The sequence below is a fragment of the Hippocampus comes genome, unplaced genomic scaffold (assembly GCF_001891065.2).
Source record: "Hippocampus comes isolate QL1 unplaced genomic scaffold, H_comes_QL1_v1.1 scaffold44, whole genome shotgun sequence".
Classification (NCBI taxonomy): domain Eukaryota; kingdom Metazoa; phylum Chordata; class Actinopteri; order Syngnathiformes; family Syngnathidae; genus Hippocampus; species Hippocampus comes.
The window spans coordinates 1,874,787-1,891,795 of record NW_017805546.1 but is presented as its reverse complement, the minus strand read 5'-3'; the positions used below and the strand labels follow the sequence as shown (position 1 = coordinate 1,891,795).

General features: G+C 47.1%; 1 protein-coding gene across 4 annotated transcripts in view; it reads right to left on the bottom strand.

Moving 5' to 3' along the window:
* The window catches only part of pdzrn3b (PDZ domain containing RING finger 3b), a 97,527-nt gene that overhangs the window by 75,570 nt on the left and 4,948 nt on the right, over positions 1–17,009 (bottom strand). For all 4 annotated transcript variants that reach the window (XM_019879492.1, XM_019879493.1, XM_019879491.1 and 1 more), the window contains one exon: positions 14,815–14,922. In XM_019879492.1, the coding sequence (XP_019735051.1) occupies positions 14,815–14,922 (108 nt within the window). The remainder of the gene's footprint in view (positions 1–14,814; positions 14,923–17,009) is intronic.

Here is a 17,009-nt window from a genome sequence, read left to right as displayed (position 1 = left end):
TATATTTTTTTTTTTTTTTTCCATGACACACTCCAGTACCCAAATTCAGGGCATGGATGCTGCATGAGGGTGGTGCCATGGTGACATTGGACTGAAGAAGTGGAATTTTCTCCCACTCGCACCTTCTTTTCTCTCCCCAACAGACAAGCTCTGATGGAGAGATAAGGTGAAGGTCATGCTGAAAGAACACAGATTCCACTCGGGAATGTGCGGAATGACATGCTTGTTTCGGCACAAAAAGAAAAAAAAAAAACATTGGATGCAACTGGCGTGGAGTCATGTGAGCATCACCGCGGTCAGTGTGAGTTTGCCGTAGGCGCAAACACGGCATCCTTGTGTGGACAATGTGAGGGTGAAATGGCAAGAGAACAAAAGGCCACCCTTCAATCAATACTGCGGATGACGATGGGGGTGAGGCAATAAAGCTGCGCTTCTTGTTTACCCTTCACGTCGACACACTTGCGCTATTTATTTTCTCTGTTTAATTAAGGGGCAAATGACTTTCACGTCGTTTGGTTTTCGTAAGGGAATGAGCAACCGTCGTCTGCCTTGACCAGCGTTTGCCGATCTGACCTGTACACATGCGTGCTCATGAAATGAAGCGCGCTGCTGAAAGGTCACGTCTTTTTTGGCCTGTGCCAAACAAGCTCGCTTACAATTTACAGATGACATTTTCCAATGAAGACGAGATCCCTTGGAAAGGTGATCGGGCACTTGACCGAAATGAATCACGGGTTTATGGGAGCGAGTCTCGACTGAATGACTCCTGTTCTCGTAATGGGGCGACAGGGTTGACCGGGGGGGGGGGGCAGATTTTACTCTCCATGTTAACTTTTGCTCTCCGAATAGGAGCTGGACAAGCAGCTCAGTCAGAGTCAAGCCTGAGGGTGATGGTTGCTCTGGAGGTTCCAGGAGACACTGCGACGAGGTGACTCGAGACGTCCTTCATCCCTGGAAGTCGCGTCAATGAGATCCTCTCAAGTGGTGTTCCTCCTTTAGCCACAAACACATGCTCCACTTCACCATCCAATCAAGTCGACTGTGTTCTTTGGACGCCATGTCGGCTTTGAGCCAAGGATTAGAACGGCCGTGTAAAAGTTGACGTCTTACCTCCAAACATGCCATATTTGGTCATCGAAACAACCGAGGAGGCATCAGAACCACAGCGCTACATTTTTTCCTTGGAGAGTCATACTTGATTCATCAGAACTTGGAGAGCGAGAAGTGAATGAATGTGGGATCGAGATGAGAAGAGAGAAAGTGAGAAATGAGAGCGTGTCATGCTTTCAACGTCTTGAGCGACGACTTGTCATTTCAGCAGTCTTCCCGGGAAAGCCAAGGGCTGCAGAGTTCCGTCCGCATGCCGCGTCAACGACAGTGGAGTCTTTCGTCCCCTCCCCCCGTCAGACTTTCTGCATGGCGCAACATAATTCACGGGTGGCCAAACACAGCCAAGTGTGGCTGAAACCGAACGGAGAAATATCACCGCAGCAGCAGTCTTTTTCTGGCCCAACAAACCAGTGCAAAACCTTTGAAAAAAAGCTTTCAGACGAGCTCAAAAGCTTGACTTAATCTGTTTTTTTTTTCTACAGTGCACAAAGAAAATACACACCGGTGGCGGTTTAATAGCCACCTCGTACGGTTGTGTTCATATGCTCGTTTTGGCACAGAGATGAATTGAGTTTTTGTTGATCTGTTGTTTTGTTTTTTTTTAAACGTGAAAGGCCCAAGTCTTTGCAAGCTTCTTTCCGAGACTTCATGCTTGCAAAAGATGGATTGTTTCGGTTCAAGAAGCACAAAACTGCTGACATTCAGACGACCCATGCACGGAAAAAATTCCATTCCATTGATTTGTAAATACTTCACAGTCTTATGAAGAAAAAAAACAAAGCACACAACAAAGAAAACACGTTTTGTGAATTGAATGTCACCCGGTGCATCACATGCTTGTTCTTCATTCCTGCACTTGGAGAGGAATTCAAATGGTGTCATTGTGAGGTGTCAGGGTAAAGCGGAAAGTCGGGCCGCAGACTCACTGACCTCACTGCAAGACTCGGTCTGAGGTGGTGAGCAAGCCCACCCCCTCCAAAGTTTGGACTTCTGCGAGAGTCAAGTCGGAGAAAGGTCATACGTGGAAAGAGAGTGGCTGGCTTGTCCCAAATGTAAACACCTCCATCCCCGTAAATATTGACCACATTCAGAGTGCTGTGGAAATGCTTATTTGCTCGGAAAAGCAGTCAAGATCGAGCAGTTGAAGCGCACTTGATGTCCTCCTTTGACCTTTGCCACTTGATGAATTATTTCCTTGCACAAATTCTGCCAAGGTAAGCGTCGTGTCGAAACAAGAATGGAGGAGGACCATACTGATGTTTGCCGTCTTTAAATGTGAGGTGAGGAAAAGAAAATAGTGAAACAATTTTGTATTCATCCATCCATTTTTCGACCCGCTTCTCCTCACAAGGGTCGCGGGGAGTGCTGGAGCCTATCCCAGCTGTCCTCGGGCAGTAGGCGGGGGACACCCTCGATTGGTGGCTGGCCAATCACATGGTACACACAGACGGATGACCAATCACCCTCCCAATCACACCTAGGGACTATTTGAGAATGTTCCATTGACCTGCCACACATATTTGTGGAATGTGAGCGCAAACCGGAATACCCGGAGAAAACCCACGGAGGCGCAGGGAGAACATGCAAAGTCCACACAGGAAGGCCGGAGCCGGGATCAAACTCACGACCTCTGCACAGTGAGGCAGACATGCTAACTAACCACCGTTCTAAACTACAATTTTGTATTCTAGAATTGAAATCACCATGAGCAGACTCACTGAATATTAGCGACGGATGGCAAGACGGGCAGCAGAACAGACAGAAAAATCGTCAGATATCTGCCGTGGCTTTGCGATGCCACGAAATTGCAAATGGACAGCGAGAGAAAAAGTGGATGCTGCCAAAAGATGTCGCACGTCTCTCAGAGAAACGGTCTCCAGCATCCTTGACAAATGAGGACGGATAAATAAACTCCTCTGATGAATAACCATGGCTGTTTCTTTCTGATGTAACCTTGTGGAGGAGTGTCAAAACATAGCAACCATCGCCCCAAATTTGTCCTCGCTAGGCTTTCGCATAAAGGACGCAATGTCCAGCGCATTTGGTTCAAATTAGGAAGGTCGCGCTGCACGCTGGGTTTATTTGGACCTCCGACAGCCAAATAATCACAAGGCTCTGACTGCGATGGGACCAATTTTACCGGTCTCGAACAACTTCTGTTTCCTGGCTAATTGAAACGCGAACTCAAGGCCATTTCCGATCGTGCGAGCTTTGCGACTTCTGGAAATGGGAATTTGGCCTGCAGGATGTGAAATGCTTTTTGTTTCTGAGGGCGGGACAGCGTGTCGGGATTACGAGCCACGTTGGTGGTTTGTGCGCAGAAGCGGGCCGGTCTCTTGGAGGTAAGGAACTGGGAGGAGGTCCAGATGAGACAGAGAGGCTTTCATTTTGCCGAACCTCTCCATGCAAAAGCAATGCCGGGCAGGGTCCTTGTTTTCATAGCGAGTAGCAAATGTGGTGAAAGCGCTGAAAACGTTCTTGCAACCAACAAAGCTGCAAAGACGCGCAGGCATATCACAGCACGCCAACAAAAAGAAAACACGGGGGCACCGAACGTTGACAGGCCTAACCAAAACCAGGTCGTAGATGGTATGACAGATATTTGGCTTTGTAGCGGGCGGCTTGCGCTGCAAGGAGCTCGCTGACGGAGGTGCAGTCGCACGACCAGAACAGAACCAAACCCGCAATCGGTTAGATCTTATCAAGGCCTTGTTTTGATCTGCTCTCTTGCTTGCTTTCAGTTCGAGGAATGTCAGGCCAGAAACCAAAAAGAACAAACAAAAAGAGTTGCTTGGTAAGACAGCTGTGCAGCATCACAAGCACCAACAGATGACACAAGAGGGGACAACAGACAATCGTACGTGGTGTGTAAGGATTACGGATAAAATAGAGGGGTGTATTTCTTTATTTTGCAAATCGTAAATCCCAAAAATAAAGGGCCATGTGTTAGATCAAGTGAGTGTGGAAGGCGGCATGCCTTTGCTCAGAGGTAGCAGCTGTCGGCTCGATATAGCCGTTGCTGCCGTGCACAGAAACGGCGCCTTTTTGCGCACAGACTCCCTTTCCAGAAAGGACCGCGGAGGGGTATGGACAATAAAATTCCGATTTTCACTTGGGAAAATAAATCGGAGCTTCGGTCATTGAAATTCAAGCGCGGCGTCAAATATCCTACAGACTATCGAGGCTACGCTTGGGGCTTTATCTTGCATCGGCGCTGCTTTGGGGTGGATTCCTGAGCTCACACGCTCCCATATTTCCCATGTTTTGGAGGCACTTATCACCCAAAAGTCTGTCCCGGTTAGGATAAGGCTGGAGGATGCCACGCAGTACGAAATCAAAAAGTAAACGGATCTCTGTTTTAAATCTCTGCCGGCCACGTCATGTTGAATGCGCATGCCGTCGGTGGCCAAAGTCAGTCAACTAAGAACGTAACGTGCACAAAAGGAAGATTTGGCCTCCCTTGACAATTTTCCACCGCCACATCGACATAGACGAGGGTGTGTGAAAACTACAGTGACAAAAGGTTGAATTTTCTGCAGTTTAAAAGTCTGCCTAAGGCAGCTGGGCGGACGGCACGGCACTAAAAAGTCTTTTGTCCGGCCGGGATAGGCAGGACGTTGGAGACATTAGATGTTATATTACACTCCTTGTTCTTTTCATGGCCCGCTTCTGCTTTGTGCTTTGAGGCTACTGTTTTCATAAGACGGCAACGAGAGAAAAATATTCCGTTTCAACTGAGCTGGGAACACTTCCTCAGAAGGATTCTTTTATCACCTGCACATATCAATCAACCGTTTGGCCTTTGCAATATGCAAGGGGGGAAATATTCACTTGGATCGCGCTCCAAGATGGAGACGAATGGCCGCCTCGGCACGTCGGGCCGTCGAGTTGTACCGCTCAACGTAACAGACACTATTCTGTACATTCTGCGTATGAGCGGGCGATGAAGATATCGTTCGTGACACCTTGGCGTTGATCTTGGCACGGGCCCCCGCGGGCTCACTTGGTGGTCCTGAGCGTCTCTCAAAAAAACCCCGACAGTTATTTTCTCTGCTCGAGCACTATCGTATGACACCATCGAAAGCAATTTGTGGGCGCAGACTTTTCAGCCTCAGGTGCAAGATTCACTGATGTAAGAACACGACAACGAATCGAAGCAAATTAAAAAAAAAAAGTTTCCCCATGAATAAATGGGTTTGAGTGTTTGATACATTTGACCAATCAAAACAGCGCTAAGCCTGTTTTGTCCCAATGCAGTGGGCTCTCCATCGGGAACATAGAAGAGGACTCTTAGGACAGTAAAGTACGTCTTGCAGCAGGACGTGTGTATTTTAGGGGTGTGCTTTGAGAAAGAGCCCACTGTGGAGGTACTTTTCCAGCTTGGGGAGAAAGGGGGGATGGGGGGGGGCGGGAAAAACATACAACAAGCCACTCGCTAGCTCCTGGCTGTTAGTCAAAAAGGAAAGAGGAAGTCTCGAATGAGGCAAAAGTGAAAAAGGAACATCTCTCTCGAGGGAAGACAGGAGACCCACGCAAAGCGGCGAGGCAGAGGCGTAGAGCCACGCTGACAGCCGGCGCTCTCAGCCTATTTGCGCACATTTCCATGAGAAAAGGCGGCATAACACGGCGCACACCCAAATGAAAGTGTCCTCTCCACCTTCTCGAGGGAGTCTCGGAAGAATTCGAGTGGCGGCGGCTTCAGACGGGCAGCTTTAGCGCATTGATCACTGGAAAAGGACTTGATGTAGTCCAATTAGCTCAGATATTGCTCAACATCTGTCTCGTACAGGAGGGCCAATTATGTTCAGTGATTCTTTACATCTGTGAAGTCCTAGTGGAGTCTTACAAAATGAAACCAAACATCTGTTCGTGACGGTGTTGGCCATTGCCCCAGTAGAGCCGGTATGAAGTTGGGAAACAGTTCAAGGCATCAACATTCCACACCTACTCATTTTACAGGTGGAACATGTCCAAGCGCATTTTATTTATTTATTTTTTTGAATTTTGAAAGTGTCGACGCATGTTTAGGTGTTCAGTGCGGCAGAAAGCAGGCAACAGTACACCAAGCTTTAATCTCGAACTAGGTAGAAAGTAAGCAGGTTGTCAAAAAAAAAAAAAAGATGTATTGCTTGTGAAATCTTCTGGTACACAAGCCAAGCTATTTTCCAAAATGAAAATGGTTGAACCGACAGATGAAGGACGAGTAGAGATGAAAGTCACACACACGCACTGCTGTGGGAACAAAACGATGAAGCAATTTCAAGCAATAACTCCATGAAAGCATGGAGGCAGTTCCTCCATAAAGTCCTGACTGATGTGGAAATGAGTGTGTGGTGAAAGCCCAACACTTGAACGAAAACATGTTGAATTCACTGTCGCCCCGAATCATACGTGTAAGATCATTACATTCAGTGGAGTGTTCGACATCTTATCTGTAAAGGGTATACACACATCCGAAGTGGGCTTTCAAGATGTTGGCACGGACACGGGAAATATGCAACTTGGGCCTTGTTTAGACTATTTTGATTTATTCTGAACTGCTTCTTCACTTACTGTAATAGATACCGGAAGCCTTCTACGGTGCAGGCCGCCCACTGCTAATGGCAGTTCGTTTTCTGTGCTTGGTGTGAATTAGTTCAAAGTGGAATCATACAGTCAGCCTCACGGTGCAAAGGTGCAGGCTTCGATTCCGGCTGCGGCCTCTCCCGGTGCCTGCGTGGGTTTTCTCCGGGTCCTCGGCTTTCCTCCCACATTCCCCAAAAAAATGCAGGCAGGTTAACAGAACACTCCAAATTGTCTTTAGGTGTGAGTGTGAGCGCGAAAGGTTGTTTTGTCGATGTGTGCCCTGCGATTGGCTGGCGACCAGTTGAGGGTGTCCCCCGCTTACTGCCCAATGACAGCTGGGACAGGCTCCGGCACGCCCGCGACCCTCGTGAGGATAAAGCGGATCAGGAAATGGATGGATGGATGGAATCAAACATAAAAATAACAAAAGCAACATGATGAAGAACATTAACATCCTGCATGACTTAAGTGTCATATTTTTGGGTAAAACAATGCTAGCGTTCTGCAGCAAGGAAGCTTATCAAACAAATTCCTTTTCAGAAGAGAGCTCCGATTTGTTGGGCAAAAACTGTTTGTAAAACCAACATTTTACTGGAGTTTCAGGAAAGATGAGAATTTACGTAGTCACAGTATATGAGTAACTCGATGCCATTGTAAATTATGCTCCAAATTGTACTAAATGAAGTGTGATTTACTTCACATTTTAGGAATGTGCTGGATACATTCTTTTTCTCCCCCACCGAAGTCCAAACTATCTGCATCCTAAAATGCCTTTGAGCCCACAGGACTTCCCGCTCAAATACTCGCTCTCCTCGCTAAACCCATCTTGACCCAGATAGAGCCAGAGATAGGGAAGGTAGAAAGAACCATCGAGCAGGGTGGTGGTTTCAGTCGAGCACCGGGAGGGAAGGAAACAGCCATTACAGCCAGTCTGTTAATCAGCCTATTAGGGTTTAATTGAGGGGAGTTAATTAGGAGTCAGTGGGCAGTCTGTGCTCGGGGGCCAGAGGCTGACATGAGAAGCAGCTGGCTAAGAAACCTGAGCCGATTGTTGCCGATCCTTTTGCGCAAAGCCGGTGGCTGAATGGCAGGAAAATGAGCGTCATTACGCTTGTCTATTTCGGCTACCTTGAAGGAGTTTGGGTGTCATAAATGACCCCGCTAACTCCAGAAGCCGGTCAAGGCGGACTGGTACGTCTCCACAGAAATCAAGCGCCGGCTTGCCTTTGAGGACCCGGCCGGTTTAAAGTGAGTGGAAAATACCATACTGTGTGCGCATGCGCGCGCGCGCTGGGGGACGCAGACAAAAACAGCAGTCTGGCTGGAGTGAGGCGTCAGCTCACCTCACACCATCTCCACACTGAAACGACTACACATCTGATTAATCCCCCCTCTCCCACATAAGAAGCACGAGAAAACAAAGATGTGTCTGTCCTCACTCCCTAAAAGCAGCTCTGCGTAGAGCCACCACTAAGACCGGAATCCGAGTACACCCACCTAAAAGTTCGATTTGATTGAATGTCCTGTTCCTGCCTCAGCTGGACCACGGGGCACTGGAATGTAATGTGGCGACCGACAAGGCTTGGATTGCTTAGTCTGCGATGGATTCATTCGACATGTCTGGGCCCGGAGTGGCCGCATTCAGGTTGTCCATCAGGGGAGTAAGCGCATAGCGTGCTAAGAGCCTAAAATCCAATAAAGGGTTTGACAAAGAACTGCCTCTTGCCTCCGAATACCAAACAACATGTGATCCTCCTTAGGGAAATAACTTGCTTGTCTGTTCCGCTTAGCCCCACATGTCCAAAGTAATGGAGGAACGTCCTGCTGAGGATGCCATGTGCTGCCTCGAATTATGTCACGTTCTTATGCCAAAGGAATGCTAAATAGACTCGAGATAAACTGCAAAACTCGAACTGGCATTTTTACACCGACATGTGTCATGTAATCGATCCTCCCAACAGTTGATAAGGAAATACCTAAGATAAAATGACTCGACATAATCCATACACAAGGCAACAGGAATGCTTGAACATCAAAAGGGGGGGGCTCAGTTTGAGGTAGAGAACGGTCCAAAATTTAAAAATAGAACGTCTGGAGCTATGTGAGCGAAAGAACAAGATCCCGGATACCAGCGGCAGAAATGGGTTTCCTCCGCAGGGTGTCCGGGCTCTCCCTTAGAGATAGTGGGGGGAGTTCGGAGTCGAGCCGCTACTTCTCCACTTTGAGAGGAACCAGATGAGGTGGCTCGGGTATGCCTCCCGGTCGCCTCCCTGATGAGGTGTTTCGGGCATTTCCCACCGGCAGTAGACGCCGGAAACGACCCAGGACACGCTGGATAGACAAAGTCTCCCGGCTGGCCTGGGAACGCCTTGGGATCCCTCCGGAAGAGTTGGAAGATGTGGCTTGGGAGAGGGAAATACGGGCTTCTTTGCTAAAGCCGCTGCCTCCGCCACCCATAACTTAACCCTTGCACAGCAAAAATGAATAAAAAAATAAAGCCGCGGGGGGGCATGCATCCCCGAGACAAATCTCAATTTACATTTCTGTCAGTACCTTCGAAGTGCTGGCTTGGCTGGCTGGCGTGCTTTAAAAGCCGTCTCCTGTATGGTGACTTGATACTTAAACAACTGCAGGGAGGTTCGGGGTGTTTAGTGGCTCACTGAGGAAACTCGCAACGCAAATGACAAGTAAGAAACTGCAGCTGTGCGCTGGTTAAAAATTGGAGTCTATAGTCGAGACGTCAGGCAACTAACTTCAAAGGCGCTCTTTTACAGCACTCATGAGGTCAAGCCGACGGGTAAAAGAAAGTCGGGATGTTTTGTCCCGATTTGCCCCTTCCTGACCGAGGACGCCAAATGCTCGACTATCTTATAGCTAACTCAGAAGATTTACCTACTCGCTTATTCTTATGTCGGGACTCTTTAGAGAGTGGATTTGGTTCCAAAACAACTCAGGCCGACAACCTTGAAAATGAAACGTCTTCCAAGATTTCGGGGCGAAAATCATCCCAAAAACTACAGTGGTGGCTAAAAGCAACAAAGCGCAGCTTTGCAGAACACGGGCATGTCTGCGACTTTTGGACAAGCGCTTTTGGGAGGATTGGTGTCGTTGAGACTGAATGAAAAGGTTCTTTTGTGGAATTTTGCCCCTCCGTTCTGCACTCAGCGGTCGAGAAGTGTATACATTTATATAAATATTGTCTTAGCTGGAGCACATTCCTGCTGGCTAGCCCCTTCCTTCTCCTCGAAAAAAATGTACCCACACATAAAGTCCTACCCACCGTACGAGAAATGGCGTTTCCCTGCGCCCCCCGACCCGAGAATGTTTGCGGACCATTTAAAAGGTGACATTGACGACGCCTGTCCAGACGTCATCGTTCTCGTCCGATTTTCAATGTCATTTGAATGACAAAAGTCTGACTTGAAATTGAATATATTGCTTTCTGATGAAAAGCTGCTGCTGTGTCCACTTTCAAGTTTGACTTGTGTGAATTGATGTATTCTGCTCCACCGACTCTCAACAGGAACTAAAAATGGATGTTTTTGTATTTTCTTTCAAAATGTCGTGTTTTTTGAAGAGGACCCCAGGAAGACTGCCACTGCCTCTTGGGATCCCTCCGGAAGAGTTGGAAGATGTGGCTTGGGAGAAGGAAATACGGGCTTCCTTGCTAAAGCTGCTGCCTCCGCCACCCATAACTTAACCCTTGCACAGCAAAAATGAATGAAAAAATAAAGCCTTGGGGGGCATGCATCCCCGAGACAAATCTCAATTTACATTTCTGTCAGTACCTTCGAAGTACTGGCTTGGCTGGCTGGCGTGCTTTAAAAGCCGTCTCCTGTATGGTGACTTGATACTTAAACAACTGCAGGGAGGTTCGGGGTGTTTAGTGGCTCACTGAGGAAACTCGCAACGCAAATGACAAGTAAGAAACTGCAGCTGTGCGCTGGTTAAAAATTGGAGTCTATAGTCGAGACGTCAGGCAACTAACTTCAAAGGCGCTCTTTTACAGCACTCATGAGGTCAAGCCGACGGGTAAAAGAAAGTCGGGATGTTTTGTCCCGATTTGCCCCTTCCTGACCGAGGACGCCAAATGCTCGACTATCTTATAGCTAACTCAGAAGATTTACCTACTCGCTTATTCTTATGTCGGGACTCTTTAGAGAGTGGATTTGGTTCCAAAACAACTCAGGCCGACAACCTTGAAAATGAAACGTCTTCCAAGATTTCGGGGCGAAAATCATCCCAAAAACTACAGTGGTGGCTAAAAGCCGACAACCTTGAAAATGAAACGTCTTCCAAGATTTCAAAAACTACAGTGGTGGCTAAAAGTAACAAAGCGCAGCTTTGCAGAACACGGGCATGTCTGCGACTTTTGGACAAGCGCTTTTGGGAGGATTGGTGTCGTTGAGACTGAATGAAAAGGTTCTTTTGTGGAATTTTGCCCCTCCGTTCTGCACTCAGCGGTCGAGAAGTGTATACATTTATATAAATATTGTCTTAGCTGGAGCACATTCCTGCTGGCGAGCCCCTTCCTTCTCCTCGAAAAAATGTACCCACACATAAAGTCCGACCCACCGTACGAGAAGTGGCGTTTCCCTGCGCCCCCCGACCCGAGAATGTTTGCGGACCATTTAAAAGGTGACATTGACGACGCCTGTCCAGACGTCATCGTTCTCGTCCGATTTTCAATGTCATTTGAATGACAAAAGTCTGACTTGAAATTGAATATATTGCTTTCTGATGAAAAGCTGCTGCTGTGTCCACTTTCAAGTTTGACTTGTGTGAATTGATGTATTCTGCTCCACCGACTGTCAACAGTAACTAAAAATGGATGTTTTTGTATTTTCTTTCGAAATCAATGTTTTTTTTAAATGTATGTCGTGTTTTTTTTAAGAGGACCCCAGGAAGACTGGCACTGCCTAAGGGCACAGCTCATGGGGATCCTAGCCCCCGAGCTAAAAAGTTTGCCCACCCCTGGCCTAAGGGCACAGCTCATGGGGATCCTGACATATCAACAAATTTGAAGAACAAACTTTTGTAAAAAAAAAAAATGATGTATTGAAGTCGGTGGTTGGCAATCAAGGTTTAATTTGTCTGGCTAATTTGCATTGTCGACGTGATGTACAGTATTCATGTCGCAACTGGATGGCTAAATTAGTCAGTAGCCTTTGAAAAGGCAGTGTGCCGCGTTCACTCCTTGCAATTCTTTTTCTATTAAAAGCCTTCGGGGAAACATACAACATTTCATCTTGCACGTAAAGGACAAACACTTAAAGGAGGTTAAAACAAATATAACAACAACAACAACAATAAGTGGCCGCAAACACTTAACCTGAGTGGGGATATTTTCAGCTTGCGAGGGTCTCCGGGAAATGCGAGCATAGCGCGAGCTTTTCTGACTGAACAAGGGCACATTCATGTGCGGGTTCCTAACAGCTCGCTTCGAGGAAAGCCCATCTGTTATCACACCCCCTCGCTAAGAACTTGTCGTAGAAGTACGAGCCGTGGCTCTTCATGTACGTGCTACATCCATATAGACTTAGCGGAATTATGAACACCTCGACAACGGCGCTGCAGTTTCGGCCTCATCGGGCCTTACGTGCGGTAGGCCGCTTCTTGTCGTTTGACGTGCCAGTGAAAGGCTTGCTTTGTGCCTTGTATGTATAGCTGCTCCACTTAATCGTTGAGACGCACGCTGTGGGTCACGTTTATTACTGTGAAGAGAAACCAGAAAGGAAAGCCGATACCGTTCAAATAAACGCATCGCACACAATATACAAACGAGGACGGGGCCACAAGGAGTCGTTTTCAAAATACTAACACGGCAACCGCTTCGGGCAATATGGATTCCGTTTCTTCAAAAAGCCACCGTAGCAAACCAGAGGTCAACTTACGTCACCCGTGCAACCAAAACAATAGCAAGCTTGTCATGATGACAGATGTGGTTGAAGTGAAATCTTAAAGTACATGACACGGAAGTCTTGGCTCAAGCCGGGCCGACAAAGAGAGAGCACTCGAAATATGACCGCGCCGCTACGATCAGGTTACCGCTGCAATAAAAAGCGAGAGTGTGGAACAACCATTCTGAAGTGTTTTAAACGTTGGCGTTGTGATGGCAGAATGATTCGCTCCGCTCGCTCACTGGGCAAACGGCGCTCGCTCGGGGAGGGTATCAGGCGTAAAAAGTGTGCCAAATGGATCATGCAAGGGATTCGCTGTGGGTGACCCCCCCACCCCAATGGGAGGAGACAAAAGTCAACGACATTGGCCTTAGCCCCTCAAAGAATTGACTGGTCAGAGGGCACAGGTCCCCGAAGCCTCTGTTCCATGCGGCAGATAAATTATGACCGTTGCACTTGTGCCAAAATCATTTTTCAATCGCACAGCTGATAAGTGAGCACAAACGTCGTTAAGGCCTTGAAAACATGACATTGCTGCGACCGCTATGGAAGCGCGCCGTTTTCAAGCACGGGAATGACAGAGAGCGCAATATTTTCTTCAAAGCGTTTCCCACAAACATCTTCGTCAGCAGAGCATCGGTCAAAAAAAGCTCGGGGCAATTTCATCGAGGTTTGACAACAAACCATGTTTGTCATCTCGCGGCGTGCGGTCATCCACAGAAACCTCTTTGTTCACTGAAGCCATTGTGTAAGGTTCGGGCTGACTACGCTTCCATCAAAGCAACCTTTGTGTTGTTGAGTTTTTCAACGCATCCCACGAGTTGACCTTTGGGTTAGTGGGCCTTTTTCCACACAAGTTTTTGCCAAGAAGCAAGGAGGATCCTGCTCTGTCACCCTTTCATGAGCGTCATTGTCGACGCAGAGACGACATTGGATTCTTTCTCACTGAGATGAGTCAACGAGCCGTGGCCAACGGTGCGTAGCGTCAAAAGCCCGACAATAAAAACGAGTTTAAAGACGAGTTTTAAAGATGGGCACCGAGGGGGCTCGCCGAATATTCAGTGGGAAGTCATTCCAAAGAGAAGGATGGGCAACGGAAAAAAGCTGGATCCCCTCTGAGCCTCCGCCTAGCACTCGGTACCTCTAATAGTGTCTGGTCCGTAGACCTGAGCTGCCAGGCAGATGCGAAGGAGCTCCGAGAGGTAAGGTGGGGCCAGGCCGTTTCAAGATTTGAAAACAAATAAAAGGATCTTCAGAAGAACTCTAAAATGAGCCAGTAAAAGATTGCCAGAAAAGGAGTGATGTGCTCCCTCTTTTGAGTACCAGTCAAGAGGTGAGCAGCAGCATTTTGGACCAACTGGAGACGCTTCATGGAGGATTGGCTGCCTCCAAAGTCAAGGGCATTCCAGTCATCCAGATGAGGTATGACGGAGGCAGGAATGACTGTTTCGAAATGCTATAATAATCAGTAATAATAATAATAATAATAACAATAATAATAAGAATAGTAATAATAATAATCGGTGACAAAATAAATGAAATCTAAATGAAATAACACAAATGAATGCATGCTGAGCCCCACGAAATAGCCCTAAATTAACTTTGCATGTTTACACTCTCGAAGCAGCACAATAGACTCACTAGGCAGCGATTACACAAGTAACGCAGCGCATGACATCCCTTTTCTTTTTTAGAGTGTGTAAGGTAATCACAGATGGAATGCGAGGCCAGTGGCGTTCAGCCTCGTCTATCTCTGTTGCTGCCGCCAGACACAAATGGGTCGATTTGAAAACTTTCTTCTGCGTGGGGATGCGGAGACTTTGTGCGCAGTCATATGACTGCCCGGCTCTCGGTGATCAGTGAGATGGAGTCAAAAGTAACGGAGTGAAATGATCTTTTTCTGTTTCACAAAAATACTCAAGTAAAAGTCAAGTAAGCAAGTAAAATGTAATCTTGATCTGGCTGCAATGAAGTCCTACTTAACAATGACTCCAGTGTTGTCCCGAAGAACTCAATGTTAGAATGTTTTGCCATCGCACACCCGACTCGTATTCTTGGCGACAATAAAATCCCAAAATGCTGATGCGAGGTGTCATGTTGTCATCTTGAGATGATTTGTGCGGTCACTGAGGCATAAATATTCAGTGAGTGTTGAGAGGCACGATACATCATCCAACTTCGCATCTGCATTATCGTTTCCAATTTTCCCTTTTGCAAGACTGGACCGGGAATCACATACCTCAATAATCCGGTCGTGGATTTGAAGGCCGTCCTCCTTGTCTGCTGGTCCACTCTCAATAATTCTGGACACAAAGATCCCCTCGTTTGAAGCGCCGTCATGAATATCCTATGGAGGAATTTACAGACATCACACTCAGAAGTCATCTTGACGTGTGCAAACTGTGAAATTTACTATATTTGATTCAAGAAAAAACAAAAAGAGTTTTGGGGGTGAGGAACATGCAATCAAACTTCAACTGGGCAGGCATTAAAATGGGCCCACATCAAACGATCTCATTTTTTAAGGTTACGAGTTGCAAATGACGAGTTCAAAAATACAATGAGTGGAAGTGAATGGAAGCATATTTATTGTGAAAGCCTTTCATTAGCCATGCATTTAAGTTTCCGAAATGACACATCCGCGCTGTGGCATGATTATCTGCAAAACCATGTCAGCGCATGAAGGAACGTCATCTTTTCGAGATCAAAGCTACAAACAACCTCAGCCATCCAAGCGGTGCATTCGCTGGGTGGCCAATGAGAGATTGAGGTTCGGGCTAAATCAGAGCCGGGCAAAGCGCAGCCACAGTCTCTGTATGGCCCTCACAGCGGCCATGAAGTCAAAGTAAAATATCAAATATGCGCTGCTTGATTTCAAAAGGCACATGGAGAACATGCAAACTCCATACAGGAAGGCCGGAACCGAAAACCTGGACCTCTGCACTGTGAAGCCGGCATGCTAACCGGTTGACCACCCACCGTGCCACCCTGACCACTTATAATTTTTTAATTGTAGCGATACATAGCTACTATCTACTCGTGTCGCAATTTACTGAAAAGGGACAATACGTTTTTTCTTTATAACGTCGACAAAAGTTGAGGTTAGCATGTTAGCTTGGTCCTCAGCAAGCGTTCCAGTTTCTCGTGTGGCCTCTTAGCAGAATCAATTGCCCATCCCTCAACGAAATGAATACACATAGGTATTGAAAACATGTCGATGAAGTCGCGTGAAACCTGCGGCCATGATGCTTCCCTGGCCAAACGATTTGACCCTGCCTGGACGTGAGCCAGTCTGCATTGAAGCCTCTGTTGAAGACCGACCGACTTGAAAGAACTTAAACGGTGTTCCTCGGCCCGCTTTTGAAATTCTCTTTCAAACTGATGAAGCACACATGCTGCGTGCACCACAGTACATTTTAATTGAAGTCATCATCTGCCAAATTATAACTAACTACTCCGGACCTGCTTCCTTCCTCTTTCAAAGGGAGCGTGCAGGAGCAACGTCGACACCGCTTCACTGCAAATTATTCTCCACGCTCCCCGCTCGCTGCCCTACGACTAACCCGTGACATTTGCAGACAAACAAGGTCTGGCGGAGACCGCAAAATCTGGCAGCCGATGGCTGGTAGCAGCCTTTGCTAAATGACGGCCACATGAAAAGCGTATGTCAGAAGCTATAAGGACATGAGCTCTCCTTGTCCTAATGAGTAGCCTCTTCCACAGACTGTTGGTTTTTGAGGTTGGCAGAAAAGCAAAAGCCAAGTATTATGTCAGCTCTTTCGATGCATAGGCCTTTGATGACAGCAAGTCACATTGGCAAAACCGAGATTTACTTTGTTGCTTCAATCTCTTTATAGTTTCTCCCAAAAAAGTTTCAACGTCCCAATCGATGTCGTGACAGAAAATGGCGTCTCTGTGGCGGCGGATAACATGGTAAGACTTGAGTGGCGTCCGAGTGAACCCGATAACGATCGCGCCGTTTTGCTTCCACGGCGACAAAAAACATTTGCCTCCCTCGACAGGTTTTATTCCAACAAGTGTGTGGCATCAGATTCAAATGTGACTTGAATTGGAACACACAACGACTTGGGAAATTACAGGCCAGACAAAGCAACCTTTGGTTTTTACCTCACCACCAAAATGCCCTCAATTAGAGAGAGACACAAGGCAGGTCACAGACCTGACCCCATATTTAACGATCATAAACGTAATTATAGATTTTTCTTTTTTTTTTTTAAATCCGTAACGTGCCTAAACCACAGCCGAAGCGAATACAAGCACAATGAAATGTAATAATGCAGTCCCATTCATTCATGGACAGAACACACACTGGGGCATCTCCACTCAGTCTTGCAGGGGAGGATTGCGGTGCTTTAAGTGTGTGCTTTACATTCCTGGCTTGACATATGACACTTGTCTGATCACTGGGTGGGG